Genomic DNA, 19579 nt, shown 5'->3' with positions numbered 1-19579 from the left:
AAGAAAATATAAAAAAATTGTATTATTTAATTATAGATAATTATTTTAATATAAAAAATTGTCGAATTAATAAAAAATGTCAAATAAAAACATCGATTACAAAAAAACAGTTACTTAAAAATAAAATTGGTAAAATAATTAATTTAATTTAAAAGAATAATTATTTAAAGGGTAAAAATGAAAAAAAAAAGTTTACACCAAAATGAAAAATCTATTTATGTAATAGTATAGAAGTATAGATGATAATATATATAGTAATTTTTCATTTAATATATCATCTCATATATTTATAATTTATAATTCATAATATATAAATATAAATCATATTACTTATTATAATATCAAATTAAATAACAGTAAATTTAAATATTTATGAAGATGTTAATTATAAATTTAAAATTGTGTACAGGATGAAAATAGTTATATAAATAAATATGAATTTTTATAAATTAATTCAGATTTAGTTTCGAATAGTTGTCATAATTTATATAATTAAAGACATTTTTAGTAAATTATAAATAATTTTATTAAAAAAATTCACTAAATATAATTTTTGTTATATTGTAACACTTTATTTTTTGTGTATAAAAAATTCTAAATATATTATTCATTATTGTTTTATTATATTATATTCTCTTACATTTTGTATCATCTTGATAAAAGTATTGTTTGATTTTCAAACACACCTTTTAAAACCAAACTCCTTTCACCTCTTATGTCTCATTTATTGAATATTTAAGTTTTGTCTCATTAATTTAAATGCCATTCAACTGTTCCATCTTTGTTGCCTAAGGCAATGGCCTCTCATTCCTTATAAGAGAAAAATGAAATACATTAAAAATTACTGAAATTAGGTAGATTTTTTATCTCGTTTGTACATGTATATGTTCGAAAACTATTACAGACAGGTAAAAAATAGTCTTTTGTCGTTTTCTTACTGTTACAGACAGGTAAAAAATAGTCTTTTGTCGTTTTCTTTTATTGTACTGATTATTTGTAATAAAAGATAAATGTTTTTTAAGTCAGTTTACAATTAATATAAAATAATTATTTATAAAATAATTATATATTTTGGAATGATCTTTGAGTATAAAATAATAAATATATGATTATTATTATTAAATAAAATATATGTAAAACTACTATTCAAATATAAATTTTAATATAATTTAAAATTTAAAAAAAATACATTATCAATTCATAATATGTTAAAAATAAAGGTAAACTATATATAACTATAATTTTTATATATTAAAAATTAATACTTTACTTAATCAAGTTATACGCTAAAACATATATCTATAACTAATGAGTTCCTTAAAATGGTTAAGGAAAAGTCGTGATGTGATTTTAATTTGAGATGTATAGCAAGGTTATATGGAATGTCATCAAGTGTCATGTCGGACATGAATTCTAGGTTCCCTTCTTATTTTGGCAAACACTACAAGATACTTTTGGGAGCCATTTGAGAATGGTTTTTGTCTATCATCCTCAACTAGATGGATAATCTAAAAGGAGGATTCAGTCTCGTGAGGATTTTCTAAGAATATGTGTTTTAGAGGTGGGTAAGGTACAAGTAAAAGAGAATTTTTCTGTGGAAATAGAATCATTAAGTATTGAGGAGCATTAGGTTAAGCAACTTAGAGGAAGGACAATCACTGAGGATAAAGGAATATCATACCACAAGACAAGGGGAAAAACAATCGGTTTAAATAGTTGAGCAATAAATCAAATAACATAAAGGTAAGCTTTTGAGTTTGATACGAATGTGGTGGAACGATATATCAGGTGATGTCAAGTAGGTCTTAATGAGAGCGTCTTATCATCATCTTTTCCATGGTAAGACATTTTTGAATCCTAGATTCACTTCTTATTTTGTTAAACTATACAAGACTTTAGGAAGTTATTCAAGTAGAGCTAGGGTCTCTCTTGCAATCCACTTTTATGATAAGTGTTTTGTCCAAGTCAACACATCAATTTGGATATTGAGCCTAATATTCTATTATGCTTGTCTTTGTGAATGATTTAATAATTGGATCATTAAATGCTATGTTTTAGTTTTATTGAGATATTGATTTATACTTATTTATGTTTGCTCACATTAACATTAACTGATTTTCCTTATTATTTTGTTGTTGTGTTTCTTTGCAATGATCGTAAAGTGATGTGAGTTGATTGGATTACAGGAGATGAACAATAGGAGTTATAATTTAGTTGTTATATAATTTTTAAAGTATAGTGTTAGTCATAAAGCTACTAAAGCTCATATATTAATATGTAATCATGAGATTGATATTCATATTCTGAAAAACTTTTATAATAAATATTGGAGCTAATATATAGTATTGAAATATATTGGAGCTAATATTTAAGAATTTAGTATTAGATGAATATCATATTGAAATAGCTTATTAAATGATAGTTTAATCTATATTTTTATATTGTTACATATATAATCAAATTAAATACAACCAATGATAATAATTAAGAAAAGAAGTTAAAAATATAAATATTTAAAATTAACAAATACTTTTACAGAAATTATATTGAGAAAGACTTAAAAATATATTTAAAAAATATGATTAATGATAATTTGACTTCTTGCATTTGTCCAAATCAAAGAGGATTGTGGATAGACATATAATTAATAGTGTTGAAACTTAGTTTCATTGAGACATGTGTTTGATCATAAACCATATAATTTTAGTGATGGTTATACAAAGCATTAAATTCCACCAACTACTAGTACCTGTACTGTCCTAATAAGTAACAACTTAATAATAGTGCCAATCAATGTTTTATTATATACTGTATATAGTGTTTTATGCATAAATAAAGCTTTTCATGTGAATAAATAATGTATAAAATGAAACAAACATGTCATTAACAATTTGACTTTGATATTAAAAGTGATATATGAGAGTTTCATTGATATTATACTGTAAGAGTTTATTTATAAATTATTTTTATTTTATTGAATGTATATATGAAATTCGAATAATAGGTTAAGTATTGCAAGTCTAGTATATTAATCTCTCCAATTTATTTTAATTTTTGTTTAGACACAAAAGTAATTAAAAGAACAAAGTGGAAATTCATTAGCGAATCTTAACTAATTGAACCAAAATGTGCAAAGAATTTCTTTTAAGAACTAAATTCACCCACTGAATCATCGATTGATTAAAATAGCGTGAATAGAAGTTAATAGAAAATTATCAGAATTAGATAATTTTTCTTTTTGCATATTTTGATAAAAAAACAAACTTCAAAAACATTAACTAATTTTTTAATTGTTAAATAAGTTTAAAATATTTTTTTTGTATTTAATACTAATTGAAATAAACTATTAAGATTGAAATTCAATAAATTAGAATTATTTTATTCAAACAAAATATATAAATAATAAAATAATTTAAAATTAAAATATTAAAATTTATTATATTTTTTAAATTATAAAATTTTCTATCTAAACAAATGCTTAAGATTCATTTCAAATAAAAATGTTCAAGTGTTGAAAAATTGTTTTCATATTTTTACCGAAACTAGTAAAGAAGACAATAAAAATAGCATCTCCATCTTCTGTATAAAAATCGATACAATGTAAGCTGAAAGGAACGTGAATATTTATAAAATACAAAAGTTTATAAAACAAAATGTAAACAAATATAAATAATTGAAAATGACATAGCATCTCTGTAACATCTCAAACAACATTTACACTTAAACATAAAAAAAAAACTTTACTTGAGCTAAAGAAAACAAACACTAAACCTCCTATTTTACATCTTAGTTTCACTATTTCCTCACATTTGTTCACCACTGACATTCTCTTAAACTGACACTATTAAGGTGTACATTGCTAAATAAAAAACAAACACACAAATAGACAAGAAAAATAAGAGTAAGCTAATGATAAAAAGAATCAAGCGTTGGTATATTAAGATTTCATCATAACTTATATTTCACATAAAGTTAAATCAAACATCCTAATCATGTCATAAACATATACTTGACCATCCAGATATAGTATAAATGTTGAGTTATGGCGGGTTCTATACTTGTGTGGTAGAATAATTGACCACTCAAAACTACTATACAAAGTTAGTTCGTTAAAACGTCATTTGTCAAAAGAAGAACGGGCCACAGGCTAGGACCTCCTGCTACTCTCACCACATGACTCACCTCTCCCTATTTAAGAATAAATGATCATTAGAGTGTCAATATAACTCCTAGAACTGAGCTTCCTACATTCATACCAACTACGCTTGATACAAACACTTGGAATTTCTCCTTAGAAACTCTTAATCCATCACACTTTGAAACATACATCAACCTCATTCAAACCATTAATAACGTTCCATAAAACATACCAAATCATGTCATAGATACCTATCAATGCTTAGAAGAAACTACAAAAGCCAAAGAAATAGAAAACAAAGATTGAAAACCATTTACACTGGCGTTGAGCGGCACCTCCCTATCATTGAGCACCATTCATCCCGCATTTATGGCGCCTGAGCGCCACCCCAAGCAACTGGACGTCAAACCTCCCGCAAATCTGACACTCAGGCCTCGCTGAGTGCCGCTGAGCGCCACGTTAGAACCTAAAATACTTATAATTTGAACTTGGTTGCTCTCTACACATATCTAATTGACTCATATGACCTTCTAGGCATTGTGAATGATCTAAAAATACGTTTATAACTCAAAGTAGCTACCCAAAACCAGCTTGACTACTATAGATTATCTAATCCATAAATTGACAACCTAAGGGTCTAAACTGGTCAGAAATGATCCAACTACAGACCCTAAACCCTATACTTCAGCCCAGACCTACTACTTTAGAATATGATTAGGCAAAACCTCTAAAATTGAGCCTAAAACCTTCCTAAACCACTCCATTGAGACTCATACCTATTTCCATATTAGTATTTTATCAACTGAGGGTGCCAAAAAATTTCAAATGACCTTACAATATGTCCTAAATTGTTGTTTCTCCCCTTAGACCCTTACTTCTAAAATTCACTTATCAAAACCTCTATTTTTGACTAAAAATGACTTATAACTCAACCTAATCCACTTCTTCTCAGCATTATACCCAATTTGACACCACCAAACATCTCGACAACAACATTCATGACAATAATCAATTCCAAACAGAATAAAAAAGGTATATCAACATCATTGAACCAATTACATTCCTTCAAAATACTCAATACTAAGAATGATCATTTCAAACATAATAATCAACATGCATTACTCTCACATACTTATAAATAACAATTCATACTTCATCATTCAATTAAAAGAAAACACTAGTTTTCTTACCTTTTTTAAGACCACACTATTCTAGAGAACCCTATTCCGCTATCACAGCTCAAGAAGCTTTATCTATACCTACAAACAGTAAAAACACGATCAGGGTATTATGTTAGAACTACTAATCAACAAAGAGTCTTATAGAAGACTCAGACATTACATGCAAAATAAGTGGGATCCACATGCAACATAAGAAAGAAAGGACTAAAGAAAAAGTATCTAAACTTAACTTACTTAGACAAAAAAATTGATTAGTCTAAATTGAAGAATCGTCACTAAGATCACTCCTACGGTCTCAGTTCTTCAACCAAATGAGTAGAGAAGAAGAACTTCTAGAAAAAAGTTAGAGAACTATAAAAAAGTGATTTCTAAAGAGATGATACGTTTTAAAATAATGAAACTATTTTTAATAAAATTATTTCATATTAAAATAATTGAATTTAACTATTTTTTAAACATTATCATTTCTAAAACACCATTTTCTAAGTCTTTACCATCATTCTTTCTACTAGTTTATATGTGATGATTATTCATATATATATATATATATATATATATATATATATATATATATATATATATATATATATATATACACACACACACTAGTGAAAAAATAACGTATAATGTCACGCATGTCCAATTACTGAATAACCAACGTTAAAAATGATCGGTGACATTTTTGTAAATAAATACAATTATTAGACGTCGTTTAAAATTTTAATTCAGCGTCAATTTGTTATATTGAGTAAATTTTGCGAAAGGCGTGAAGGTGAAAATGTATTTACGTATGACGTCGAATTCCCTAGAAATAGACGTCAAAAGGATATAAAACGTCGAATGCCCCGTGTTAGACGTTAAAAGGTTAGTGAATTCAATAAAAATTTGAGTGGAAGATTGAAAATTGATTCACTTTATCTTAGCGCGCGATACCCTCTTCTCTGCTCAAACTTTTCTGGAACGAAACTTGACGACCATCACATGTAATCTTTCTTTCATTTGTTACAAAGGCATGTTAATTAACTACTTTAGGTATGATTTTCGTTTGTTTTGACCGATTATTTTCGTGTTTTTGTCATTCATAGGCGCATTCTGCTTTCTCTCTCACTAGTGGCAATACTTTATTTTGACAAACCTACTTTTGAAGGTTAGTTTTCGTTTTTGTTTTGAAGAATTTATTTGTTGAACTTGTTTGCTTTTTCTTTTTGAACTTGTTTGTTGTTTTTGTTTGGTTGAATCTGTTTGTTGTTGTTGTTGTTTGATTGAACTTGTTTGTTGTTTGTTATTGTTTGTTATTATTGTTTGGTGTTGATACTACACAGGTTCATAGTTCATGCTTTATAAAATATCAAAAACTGAAATTTGTTATTTTCCTGTTTTCATGTCTCATAGAGTTGTAAAAAAGATCACAATTAATTAAAAAAATAAAAAAAAATTGATTAACGTCGAATATTAACAAAATTCGACGTTAATACGTCAAATTGTTCTATGTTCGACGTCAATTTAACGTCTTCTGATATGACGTCGATCTCGAATTCGACGTGAAAGGCAGAAAAACAACGACATTATACCGTATTTTTATACTAATGATATTACACAAATAAAGTAAAATTTGTTGTAATGAAAATTAAGCTTTGCTTTCTTTTTATTTTATTTCCAATGGTCATTGGTTAGAAAGTGACAAACAAAAGGTAACAAACAAGAATGGGCTCACAAAAGACGAAAACACAAGGAATTTTCTCTCTGTACCCCAAAAACGATTTTGCTTAACCCCAGTTTTTAAAATGACCCTTTTATTTTTCACGAGGACAACTTCTAGATTATTTATTTTGGAAGTTTTTCATGACAAACTTTATCAAACTTTTAAAATATGGTTTCTGGAATGAAAGTTTTGGAATAGAATTTTCCAAATGAATTTTTGAAATGAAATTTTCAGAGTGCAAAAAATGTTTTATGAAACAGGATTTTTAGAACAGAATATTTAAAACAAACTTTTCAAAATATATAATATTTTTTAGGGTTAAATATGTTTTTAGTCCCTAAACTATTTGTCGTTTCTAGTTTTCGTCCCTCTTCCAAACTAAGGTACAATTTGGTCCTCATTCTTTAGAAAAACGTTCGTTTTAGTCCTCAAAATTTTGTTTTTAGTCCTCGTTTTAGTCCTCAAAACGTTCGTTTTTTCGACTAAAACGAACGTTTTTTAAAGATTGAGGACCAAATTGTACCTTACTTTGAAACAGGACGAAAACCAGAAACGGCCAATAGTTTAGGGACTAAAAACATATTTAACCCTATTTTTTAATATGAGTTTTTTAGATGAGTTCTTGAATAAGTTTTTCCACGACATTTTTTTTTCTCTTTTTTTTTATTTCTTTACAATATTCTCTCTCTTTTCTTTTTTTTCTTTGCAGTATGAGACTCGTGTGTATATACAGATTATTGTTTTTTGTTTTTCTTCTAATTTATATTAATAAAATTAATATAATTATTATATTTAAATAAATTATTTATTTACATAATTATATTGTGCAATACAAATCCATATATAATAAATAAACACAAAATTGATGTTAATCTTTTAAAAAAATTACATATAAACAAGGACAATTCAAAAAACAGAAATATTGAACAACAGCTGATATAGGACATCACTGAAAAATAAAGTTAAAGTTAAACTATAATAAAGAAAAATAACACGTAAATATGAATAAAATGCAAATATATTGTGAAATATAATTTCTATTGAAAATTCAGAGTAATCTAAAGTTAAATTTTTAAAATAAAAATACATACAAATATTGTTATAAATGTAAACATTGATATTATTGATAATTAATTATTAATATGTATGTATAATTTTATTTATAGAATTTTATATTTAAATATGATTTTTTTGTGTTAAATTATAAAATTGACATAATAACTTATTATCGATATGTAATAAAACAGTATTATTAATGTTAATGTTAATATTAATAATAATGATAATAATAAACTAATAATAATAATAATGTCTGTTAATAAATATAATTATAATAATAAAATAAATTATATTACTATTACTAAAAATGAACAACTTTCATAGATTTAAACACATTGTTTCAGACAAAATAACATTCTATTGTCCTTACTTTCAAAGGGGAGGAGAATAGGAGGAACTGCTTTTTTTCTCAAGTATTACCAGAAATGAGTTACAAATTCCTTGTATATAATACAAAACTGAAAATCTTTTGGTAGCCAAGTTATATTTATCCACTAAATAAAATAATACGATACAATTAGATGAAAATCTTTTGGTATAGAATATTTATATTTAATTTATATACAAATTTAATACAAAATATTATATAATCAAATAATAAAACATCATGTTAGTAACCATTACAGATGTTAAAAAAAAATATTACAATACATTTAGTTACTTATATTTACGATTAAAAAATAGCTTTTCTTTTAACAATAACAATAACAGCAGAGATGAAGATATTTTAGTCTTTTCATTTAGTATGGATTGCATTTAGTAACGATGGGTACAGGAATCAAAATCCAGAAACAAAGGCCCAGAATTCCAAACCTAGGAGCTAGGTTTGTTTGGGTTCTTCATTAACGAAAACGCTTTAAAACCGTCGTAGATACACTCTCACTTCCCATCGCCATTGGATTAAGGTATTATCTCAGAAACCCTAAATCATTAATTTATTTTTTCTGCAATGTGGTAGAGAAAGTGAATATGATGAAAAAAGGATGAGTGATAATCAAACATTACATAACGTGTTTGATATGATCAAATTCTCCATCGCTACGTTCTTTCTGATTCACCTTCGTTCACCATTCACGCGCCTCTTTTACTTTTATTTACATCTTTATTTTCTTTAATTTAATGTCTTATTGCAGAAACGAGTCGGAATAGGGAATGGGCTTGATATGGGCCACGGCGGAGGAGTTGAGCCACAACAGAGCCCGAGTGCTGTCGCTTTATAGGCAAATTCTACGGAGCCTCAATTCGCCGGCGCTGCCGTTGAGCTTCGCGGCGAGGCTCGCGAAGAAGGCGGAGGTGCGAGCAATGTTCTGGGTGGGTTCCGATGAACGCTCTCTGCACAACATTACTGACCTAATCGACGCCGCAGAGTACTCTCTCTCCTTTCTTAGAAAAGGCCAACTGCCTCCTCGTCACATTAACTAAACAATGCTAACATGTTTTTTGATTTATAATGTACATGTATTTTAGTGTAGTGTGTGAATAATTGTATGATGGCATAAATGCTTTGATAATTTTTGGAGCAATGATTCATAATTTTCTCCTGTTGTGTGCATTCGTTGAACTGAATTTTGAAATTTGTTTGGTGTGAAATGAATTCCTGAAGTTAGTTTTATGTATTCATCTACGTTGATGTTACTAACTGGTTCTATAGTTAATAGCTTGTACTCCCAGCTGTCTTTTTTTTTTTCAAATCTGCTATGAAGGTGAGATTTCTATCGTTCATTTTATATTTATGGTAGGTTGTACATAATTTGAGTTTTCTATTAAGATAAAGTGTTGTTTCAATATCCTCATTTTATGAGAAAAATTCTTACTTATCAAGCTGTAAATAGTATGTTTTTGGAGCTATTAAGTTTGTTGTTGACCATTATGTTACCCTTTAAATTAAATTGTCTACTAGCAAAGAAAAAGGATATTGTTTGCTTGCAAGAAGCAAGTAATCTCCCTTCTTGTGGATACAAAATAAATCTCAAGAATCAGTCCACCAGAAGTGACCTGGTCTTAGAATTCTATGCCCGCGGTGATTCCATAACACAGTCACTCTGTGCATTTATGAAAAAGGATCCAGAATCATTGATGCTGTAAAAGAATTAACAACATATATCAATTCCACGTTCATAGCAATGTTGAATTTGAAATAAACTTAAATGTATTACCTATTGAAGTCTTATGGATAGTTAATGTATTAAGCGATAGAGTTTTTTTAAGTAGTTAATATATTAACCAATTTTGTTTGTTGAGTAGAATGGTCATATATGTGTGTTTATAAATTATATTATTAATTACATGAATAACACAACAATAATAACAAAGATAAATCAGTTTTTCACAAAGTAAATTTATTATCTCCAAACAACACAATAATACTTAAATGTATCTTCTATAGTTCACAACGTACAACTTTGGTTGTAAGCTGAAGATGATAATAGCAGGAAGAGATCAAATTTACATGAAGAAGAATGATATGCAATAATTTATGCTTTACTGATGCTTCTTCTCTTCTTCTCTTAGGAAGCCCTAGACTGAAAGATCAACCTTAGGATAGAAAACCAATCTTTAGTACACGCTGATACGAAATCCTCTTAGGATAGAAAACACTATGCTAGAAACACCTTAACTTAAGTTAGGAAACCAACCTTAGTTTAACACCAAGATAAACACCCTAGAAAAATCAACTTTGAACTAAAAGAAAATAAGAGATTAAGAAAACCTCGAAGAGCACTGAACCATGAGCCAAGTAGGACCAAAGAAATTACAATCTCACAAAAATAGATTAGGATAAAACTCTAGAACATGCCTAAAAGATATAAATGACTATCCAAGAAACAAAATTAAACAACAAGAAAACTAGGCTAAGGAATATAGGACAAAAATAAAACCAAAGGCTTAGAGCTTAAATCCTTAAATCCTGAACAGACAAACATAAAACTTGAACCCCAAACATACAAAACCATAAGATAACACTTAGGTCTTAGGAAATAGAAAGACATAAGGTTAAAACACCCAAACACATGGCTAGACGACATCCTGTCTAAAAGCGTTCAAGAGAGATTGAGTTAAATGCTTAAAACTTTCCCAAGACGATAGTTATATAGAGAACTTTCATTAAAACTTGGAGAAAAGACGTGTTTCTTTCCCATACAACTTTCTTTTGAGTGTTTCCTCTTCCTCTTGCATTTTCATCTTCTGTCTCCCCTGCACATTTATTTTCTCTTCCCTTTGGATCTCACTGTCGTCGTTAGCGCCACTCCATCAATCACGAATTGCTCTACACGAACCTCTTCTAGTTGCAAAGCACTACCAATCTCACCGCACACTGCATGTTTTCATTGCATCGTGCTTAAAACCAACGTTGGGAGGGTCCTCTGCGAAGCTCTTTACACTACGTTGTAAGGTTCCTCTACGAAGTGTAATGTACCAAAATTTAGGGTGTCACGAGTGATTACAAAAACCAATAAAATTTCAAACTTTCTTTTATCATAGTGCGGAAACGTACTTTTCAAAAACCTTAATAATTAAACTTGCATACTTTTTTCAAAACATAATAGTTCCAAAATCCTTTTCCAATTACATTATTCATAAATAATGAAAGTAACGAAGGAAATATAGAACTCCAATTACATTGTCTCAAAGTTCAAACACAACAACTTTAAAAGAAAATCCCAAGTTTGTCCTTTGTCATCTCTTGAATCTATCATGTCTCAACAACATGTATAACATCATTTGCTCATGTATAACACATTATATGATCATTGCCAATAACATCATTCACAAATCACACACAAACACGTATGGGGTAAGCTACCATTAAAACAATCATAATAACAGGATATCAACACACTAATTATATTAATCATAAACAACCACCACATACATACTAGTAATAACAATAGGATTCCTAATCCTCTAACATAAACAATTCAATAATAACAAATGACTCGATCCCCAATCCTCAAACCTCGATCATCGATCCTTGATCATTAACCCTTGATATCATCACTCACATCTTACACATAGACCATTGGTCTATCCACTCATTAGCATCTACGCTAACTACTTACTATAACCATTATAATAACATCATTATCAACATAGCATGACCTTGAGCATCTTCAATACCATGATCATTATTATAGATACACCACCATTGTGACTATCTCAGTCATGAACAACACCATGAGCATCACCGTACCATGAACATCATAGTGGAAAGAGTTTGTCTCACTTCATTACCTTACCTCACTCACTTGTAGCCGTTCCTACAAACTCATTTGTAGCTTCCTTACAAATACACTCGAGTCATCCTTCTTCTAGCTTTGAACTCGTTCCCTTATCACAAAAGGTGGAACATTTATCCTCCCACCAAAGAAGATTCAACACTCGATTATCATTCTCTTTTCTACAACTATTTTCCAAAGAGAACACCACTCTTTTTTCAACAACCAATGCCAAAAAGAGCACTCTCTTTTCAACAACTAATGCCAAAGGGAATATCTTTCCCTTTTTAACAACCAATGTCAAAGGGAATATCTCTCCCTTTTTAACAACCAATGCTAAAGGGAATACATATCCGTAGATAGAACTAAGATTTACTAAGTATAGCTAGTAGACCTATCCACCACTCTCATACTCATCAATCACATATTCAGGTACGTCCCAACACTCACTCATGCTCCAATCTCTACCACAAGTCAAAACTGACCCTAAACACAACTCTTAATCTCATTCTCTGGTTATCATCACATTTCACAGCTCCTTAAGCTTGGTCCACGTTTATTCTTCATCAAAACGCATTCTTCTAATAAAAATACCCTAGGATAATCTATTACCATAAGTGATAATTAATTATTTTTGAAACATACACATGTACACAAATTATTTTAAGATAATCGATTATCTCAGTGGTTTCACTTAGCAAATTATCATAATTCATTACACATGAAAGGATAATCAATTATCATCCCAGATAATCAATTATTCTCGCGAATAAACACATTCCTAGACCAAAACCTAAGGTCCAAACGCCGTGTATCAATCCCAAATCACGTGAAAACATGCTTAAGACATCATACATGCATTCCATCATCACAAAACATTGTAAACACACTTAAACACATACTTTACATCCTTTGATTTATCCAATCCCATCACTACACATATTATATCTTCAACAAAACCCAAAACAATTGCACACATTTATCATGCTATCTTTACATCATGGATTGGCATGGTAAAACTCTCAATACCATTATTTTGTTCCTCCTTAGAATTAACTCTATTATGGGATAACCCCACAAAGTCATACATACATTCATAGGAAAAATCTATCACAATATGATATAAACTTTATCCTCATGCATACATAAAATTTTTCCCAACAACAACCATAGATAATCATATCCATAATTATGCACACATGCATCAAAACCAGAATTAATCAATCAAGATAATCAAAATTACATGACATACAACAAACAAACATAGGTAAGTTTTCTCATACCTTGGTCAATACTAGGGTTTCTTTATCTACAACTCCAAACACCACCAAATATTCCTTTGCACTAAGAGTTTTGGTTGCTTTCTCTCTTTTTCTCCTAAAATGGTCACTCTCCTCTCTTTCTCTATTTTCTTTCTTTCATTTAGAGTTTCTAAAACACACAATCTCCCCTCTCTCTATATCTTAATATTTATAAATCAACCCAACTCTATCTCTAATATCTCTTCACTTATAATAATATATTTTAAAAACCAAATCTATCTAAATCTTTATTCTCCTTCTATCTCACGTTCTAGTATCCATCTTTTATTTTATTTCATTTAATTCGCACCCATTTTACTTTCTACACCTCCTTATTTAATTTCTACACCAATTAAATAAAGTAAAAGACCATTTTACCCCTAAGAAAAAATACAAATAAAATAAAGGTTTCCTTTAACTTTCTTTCTTTCTCCCTTAACTCACAATCATTCAATCTTAGACCACCCTTCTATCAATAAGTCAACCCATTACATTAGTATTATCAAACACACACATATCATAATTTAACAAACACAACAAAAGCATGTTTTACACTTTATTAAAATAACATCAAAGAAATAACATAATTATGTTTTTAATAAATATATACACACACAACACCTTATTAGACATATTCATTCTTAAAAGAAAACATATTCAACTCTTATTTTTTCGAGTCTTACATGAAGCTCTCCTCCTCACCTATGATCGGATGATCGGTACTTTACAACTTTTAACAAAACTTTACTTTTAAAACTTTTATTTTTCCGAAGCTCTCCTCCTCACCTATAATTGGTATTTTACAGTTATTCAAATATTTGTTTACTTGTTTTTGATTTATTTCTATAACTTCTCAAGCAAGTAAATAATTAATTTATGGAAAACTTATGTCCCTTTTAACAGTTGAATGACAGTTTTGTTTTTGTTAATAGTAAAAAGTATGTTTTGGGGAGATTAAATCATTAAACTAAATTCCTAAATAAATTAATAATTCAGAATACGAAATTGAAAAGTGTTTTCTTAGTCTCGTTCCAATTATAATATAACATACCATCGCTTGTTCATACCAATCTTCCTATCCTTTTACTTACCGTTTTGGTACAACTACTAGTTCCTAGACAACTTCAGTTTATAGGTTTTACTTGTTTTAGATTACACCAAATTTTTCTTTTTTATTTTTCCCTTCAAAAGTGTTCTATAACCTAAACTTTGGAGCTGGAAATTTGCTATAATGTCAACTTTAGCATTATTTTAAGGTTTTGTTTGCACTTAATGATGGATTTGTGAGATTGAAAACGAAGAGAAAAAAAAGTGAAAAAAATGTGTTGTTTATATATTGAGAAAAAGTAAATGAAAAGTTAGTAGAATGATTTGATTGATATAATAAGATAATTTTTTGTATTAATATATTTAAAAAATAATTTTAAATTAATTTTTTTAAAAATTCTTATATAAAAATAATTTAAAAATATATAAATTAAAATTATTTTTTTAAAAATTAAAATAAAAATTACTATAAAATTTAATAATTAAAAAAGTTATATTCCAAAATAAAAATATGTTAAAGTTAATTAATTTACAAAAAAAAGTTAAGTTTATAATTTTATTATATGTATTATTTTAATAGTTTTTAGTTATAATATAAAATATAAATATCAATCAATTATTTTATTTTATTTTATTTTTCATTTTTGTATTTTTTATTTTAATTACTTATTTCTATAATAGAAAACATATAGCAATAAAATATTTAATTATGTTAATTTATTTTATTTATGAATTCAATATTTTATTTGATTACAATATAAAAATATATTAATAAAATATCAATAATATAATTATTAAAAATGCATAATTTTTTTTAATTTATGTTTGTAATGATAAGTATTAAAATGTCATAATTGATTATAACTTTTTATATGATTGATTAATATTTATGTTTATAATTGATCGTAAGAAAACTGTAATCAATTACACATGTTTCTTCGCAAATCTGCTAGGTACAGCGTGGAAAGTTTTCAATTTAAAAATAATCCCAATTTTTATATTTTTTATTTTGTTTTTCGTATATTAATCGCATATTCGTATATTCAGAACCTTCAAAACAATAAAAAAAAATAGACAAATCATAACGGTGAGATAAAAATAGTTACTATACCATTTTTATAAATGGAAAATTTTACATCAAGACTCTTCAGTTTTTGGCACCTATTACACTTGATGAGAATTATTTTTAATTTTGTAGTTGATTCTTCCTAACTTATTTTATATTTTAAAATAAAATATTATATCATTAATGTTGGATGAATGTTCACTAATTTTTTTTTTGGATATTTATGTATAGTCACCTTTTATTTTTATTTTTTATTTAATTTTTTTAAACTTTAGAGAGTAATTATCATTATTGAACAGAAAATGTAATTATAGTATATATGGAATATTTACTCAAATTATTTAAGCTCTAATTTATAAAGATAATCCACATTACCTACTGGTTATATATATAACTTACCTATCTACAGGTCAATATTAACTAACTTGTTAGTTATATGTTTCAAAAGTTATTTTTGTTTCTTTCTATCTTCACCTAACTCACTAGCCCAGTCACATTTTTTAAATTAAACATATTTTTTTCTCTTAATATAATTATTTTATTTTATTTTATTTAATTCCCATATAATTTTATTCACCATTTTTATTTCTATTTATTCTATTTCTATTTTTTTTTTTGTGCAATAGATCTGAATTCTGAAAAATTATTGAAATATAAAAGCAAAGTAAAAGATAAGGTTGAGCAACAACTAAGGTAGATGGGAATGTGAGAATCCACAAAACATGTTAGATACGTGCAGATAACTAATTATATAATAAATTTGATTTGATTTGGCTAATAGTTTTTTCTCTTAATAAGTTCAATAATGAATAGAAGGGTTATGAAATAATTAGAAAGTTAATTTTTTTTTGACGGAAAGAATTAATTTAGTGATACTCAAGTTTTATTTTTTTTAGGCTTTAAAAACAATTTTACTTTAATCAATATATAAAATAAAGTATTTTTAACTCCCAAATATAAAATACCATATTTAAATCTGAATTTTTTTAAAAAGAAAAAAAATTATATATTAATTTATTATAATGACCTAAAAAATTATATTTTAGAATTGATAATCTTTTAAAAATAATAAGACTTAAATATTTTAATATTAAATTGTTAAAGTATAAATATAAGTTTTATGAACGAGATTTATTACTTTAAAACATTGAATCTTTATAAACTATTTTTCTATAATTCTTTCTTTTCTCTTATTTATGTTACTTCATGTTCTTCTGAATTGAGATTTGATTGGAGTGAATTGGGACGAGTTCTTTAAGTTCAATCGAATCAAGTTTTTAGTTTGAGTAAGTAGATTTTTTATTATTTTTATTCTTAGTCAAATCAATTTTTCTTTAATTGAGTCATCGATGTGAGTTTATGTTAATCAATGATTATAATGGTATGATCTAATCATGTTTATGGTAGTTCTATGTGTACATATAATATATTGTGAGTTTGGAAGGGTTCAACTATGTTATAGTTGTTTTAGCAATTTTTGTCAAGTGAGAGAACTTTATTTTATCCCTTGCATGTTTAATTATTTAATTGTTGTTGTAAAATATGATTTTTTGGGTGATTTTTAATTATGAATTGTGATATCTTGATGTGTAAGGATGAAATGTGTATATTAAACATGTGCATAATTCTTTTCGGTAATAACTTAGAAATTGGTTTATATGTTGATAAGAATACCTTTGTGAGATTTTGGAATCAAGTAATATGACACTAGTTGAATTAAAAAGTATGAACCTTTTTATCATAAAAAGGTTTACTAAGTAGGAGTTAGCTTAAAGAGTCTCAGATTACTTAAATCAAAGCTTAAAAGTAGAAAATTGTGATTTTCTGATACTGTTAGGCACTACTGTCATGTTGTCAAGCATCAATAATTTGAATTAAAACCTTTTTGGGCGATGAAACTAGTGTTGGGTGCCATCTAAATTGTGTTGGGTGAGACTCTTCCAGTGGAAACTTTGGTATGATGGTGTTGGGCGAGCGTTTTAGGGTGTTGGGCGGTATCAAACAAATTTCTTTTGCTTACTTTGAATCTCATAAAATGCCATTGGATGTGTATATGTATATATATTATTAATTATGATGAATATAGGCTATTGAATGCGTTATATGGATTATAAACTTTGGTGAAATAATCATCGTCGGTAAAATTGTTATCAGTTTTTATCTGTCGGTAATTATTGACAAAAAAAATCTGTCGATAAATTCATTTATAAATATTGCGATCTGGTTTATGTTCTTTTCCGCTCTCCTTTTTTCTTTTATTTTTATCAATATAGACGAAAGAATGCATCAAAAACACAAATAACGCTCATGTTAAATAGTTTAGGGTGCATCTATGATCTAAGGGCAGTGACAAACATTGACTTTGGCTGGACTTAGAGCAGACAACAGCGGCGTTGCACAATGGTTGTAGTGTATGGTTGCATAGTTATGTGAAAGAGGAAGAATAGAGTCACTACCCCTTCCTTATGCGTGCTAGAGAACAAAAAGATGGAGTGGAAGACCTCAAACGCTATGTTGACGATGGAGACGGAGAATGTGACCTGACTGAACGGAGATGGAGGCAGCCTAGCTTGTAGTTGCAGTGGTGAGTAGGGAACCAGGAGGAGAAGAAGCTTCCTCACGCAAATGTGGAAGAAATGTGTGAGAGAGAGAATATAACGACATTATCTCATTGACAGAAAAGAAAAATGGACAGAAAAATTCTCGCTCGTTTTATTGATGATTCTTTTTCCAGTAATGTATATTTTATTTATCGACGAATTTTACCGACAAATTTTTTTATCGTAAGTAAAATATACATTACTAACATTTTCTCGACAAAAAATTTGTCGGTAATGTATATTGCACTTACTAACAAATTTTACTACGAAAAAAATCTGTCCGTACAAAAGTTTAGAAATTTCTCAATAACATCTGTCGATAATGTTAGTTTACTGACAAATATATTTCTATCAGTAAAATTTCATCAGTAATTTCAACAATTTTTGTAGTGATTGTCGAAGAACATATTTAATTTTTTGTGACAAAAAAATGACTATTGTGAGTGGAGAGTGTCAATCACAAGTGCAAAATTTTGTAATTCAACATCAATATTTAGTTCTCAATAAAGATTTTTATGCAATTGTTTAGTTGTAGGGATTGTAAATTTTGTGTTGAATTCATCTCTTGAAAAACTTATATATCTTTTTATGTTGTTTATAATCTTATTTTGGAATGTATATGTAACTACTTTCAGTACACTTTGTTGAGATGACTAGTGTAATCTTACATCTTCTATTCTATTTTTTTTTATGATTATCATATCTATAATAAATTACTTAACAATTTTATATTATTTAATGAGATGTTACATGTTTTCAAAATTTTATTAGAAAACGACTATAATAATATAATAATATAAGAAACTCATTATTTGGACATGATAATTAATTTGATTAAGATTAACTACCATATTACTACATAATGTTAATTATAATACTTTATCGATATATTCATTATATATATATATATATATATATATATATATATATATATATATATATTACATTTCATATTCATTCCCGACAAAATATATTCTTAAAAAAAAGGAGATTTTATTAAATTTTATAAAAGACATTTGCCTATCATTTCGGTTTCGTTTTTAATTAATTTCAAGTTTTAATATGAAAAAGTTTTAGTCATACTACAGGTGGCAGCAAACTTTATTCTAATTCATTAATTAGTATTAAAAACAAAACTTGCACATTTATTTTCTTATACAAAATAGAAAAAGAAAATTAGTTTCTCTTAAGTTTTGAAAATACTACTTATATAATTTACTGAGATCGACTTAACAATGACAATAAATCATTATTTTTTAAATAATTTA

The 19579-nt window shown here is 27.3% G+C and overlaps 1 protein-coding gene and 1 non-coding gene across 2 annotated transcripts; both read left to right on the top strand.

Moving 5' to 3' along the window:
- Window positions 1-8880: 8880 nt before the first annotated feature.
- On the top strand, window positions 8881-9692 carry LOC124848885 (uncharacterized). Its single transcript, XM_047326700.2, has 2 exons — window positions 8881-8985; window positions 9214-9692. Exon 2 carries the CDS (start codon window positions 9233-9235, stop codon window positions 9500-9502), a length of 270 nt encoding a protein of 89 aa, XP_047182656.1. The 5' UTR covers window positions 8881-8985; window positions 9214-9232; the 3' UTR covers window positions 9503-9692.
- Window positions 9042-9140, top strand: LOC124848886 (small nucleolar RNA R32/R81/Z41). The gene has a single exon (XR_007029722.1). It is a non-coding gene; the product is annotated as a small nucleolar RNA R32/R81/Z41 (small nucleolar RNA).
- Window positions 9693-19579: the final 9887 nt, after the last annotated feature.

The sequence above is a fragment of the Vigna umbellata genome, chromosome 6, assembly GCF_029865625.1.
Source record: "Vigna umbellata cultivar VRB3 chromosome 6, Vumbellata_1.0, whole genome shotgun sequence".
Classification (NCBI taxonomy): Eukaryota; Viridiplantae; Streptophyta; class Magnoliopsida; order Fabales; family Fabaceae; genus Vigna; species Vigna umbellata.
Note: the sequence above shows the minus strand (reverse complement) of the source record. Positions and strands in the feature narration are given on the sequence as shown.

Coding starts and splice junctions, on each gene's coding strand:
- LOC124848885 (XM_047326700.2), top strand. CDS start 9,233: ATGGGCTTGATATGGGCCACGGCGGAGGAGTTGAGCCACAACAGAGCC.